The following is a 1,344-nucleotide window of genomic DNA, read 5'->3' on the forward strand; positions in this document are numbered from 1 at the left end:
GGGGGGGGGGGCGGTGAGCCTGAGCACTTTTACCAGCAACTCTTGCTGTTCAGGGGATGGGAATCCAAATCCCGCCTGGAATTTAGGTGCATTGGGAGCGGGCACGGCCACAGCCTTGCTGGGATTCCTCCTAAGTGAGAAGGTTTGGGATGATTTGAGAGAGGTGTGACCGGGGACGGTGTCTGCAATGCAGGGACTACTTGAAGTGCAGGTTTTAAGAATTAAAAATGGCACATCTTAACTCCCCCCCACCCCCACAGTTCAGGCTCTGATTTGCTCTTCCCAGGGTGGAAATAGTTCTGCTCAGCACAGCGAGACACCGCTCTGCTCAAATCACTGTCAACTGCCTTCACGTCCGTGCATCAGGCGTAGCAGCTTGGCTGTTGCAAGGCAGGGGAGGCACCATCTCTTTGCAGAGGGAGCCCACTTCATAAATCTTAGCTGCCTAACTCGGGAGTTTCCACCCCATCCCAACAGGGGAGGTCCCCCCCCGAACAACTGCCTGTCACCTGCAGGGCCCAGAGGCCCTTTTGTCCTAGCCGTGGATGCTCCTCAGCTAGCCTCCAGCTGCAGCTCAGAGGGGGCTGGTCCGATCAGCTCAAATCAGGGGGGGCATGGAGGCAAAGCAAAAAAAAAAGAGCAGAAACATGGCTGCATTTGAAGGCTCTGGGCAGGGATCGGAGGTGTCAACTTCCCCTTCCCGCAGAGGCAAGGAGCCCCGTCTGCCTGCGGGGAAAGAGGGGGATTGGGGGGGGCGGGGGATCTGGGTCTCAGAGCTGCCCTGCATCCTCCGCAGAGATCCCCCACCGTCCCACCTCGCCTCCCCTTTGTTCTGGCTCCTGGCACTACAGCCAGCCCCGCACCGCAACAAAAGGCAGCCGCTTCCGGGGGGACCACATCCCAGCACCCGGCGTGGGCGATCCCACACGGGCCCCCGGGCGATGCCCCAGGGCCGGGCATGCGAGCAGATCCCTTACCGGAGTCGCTCTGGCTCTCCGATCCCGAGGAGGCGGGGATCTTGCTCTCGGCCAGGGGGCAAGGGAAGACGGCGGCGGGGTCCACGCACTCCGTGGCGGCGTGGCCGAAGCCCAGGTCCTGGGCGAAGGAGGGCTTGTGCGGGGCGAGCCTGGGCACCCCCGGCACGGAAAGTTTCTCGCTCCTGGCTTTCTCCAGCCGCTCGCGGGCCGAGAAGCCGCTCCACATGCAGTCCTGCAGGATGAAGGCGCTCAGGTTGGCGAAGATCTCGCCGGGCTCTTCCCCGGCCAGGCAGCAGCCGGGCAGCCAGTCCCCGCGCTCCCCCGCCGCGCCTGAGCAACAGGCTTTGTCCGCCGGGCCGCAGGCGGG

The 1,344-nt window shown here is 63.5% G+C and overlaps 1 protein-coding gene across 1 annotated transcript in view; it reads right to left on the reverse strand.

Annotated features, from left to right (window-relative positions):
- MYCL (v-myc avian myelocytomatosis viral oncogene lung carcinoma derived homolog) overlaps positions 1–1,344 on the reverse strand; it is a 10,945-nt gene that overhangs the window by 4,405 nt on the left and 5,196 nt on the right. Inside the window, exon 2 of the mRNA XM_019512375.1 lies at positions 978–1,319. Coding sequence (XP_019367920.1) covers positions 978–1,319 — 342 coding nt within the window. The remainder of the gene's footprint in view (positions 1–977; positions 1,320–1,344) is intronic.

The sequence above is a fragment of the Gavialis gangeticus genome, unplaced genomic scaffold (genome assembly GCF_001723915.1).
Source record: "Gavialis gangeticus isolate Ggan-Ray unplaced genomic scaffold, GavGan_comp1, whole genome shotgun sequence".
NCBI classification, from domain to species: domain Eukaryota; kingdom Metazoa; phylum Chordata; order Crocodylia; family Gavialidae; genus Gavialis; species Gavialis gangeticus.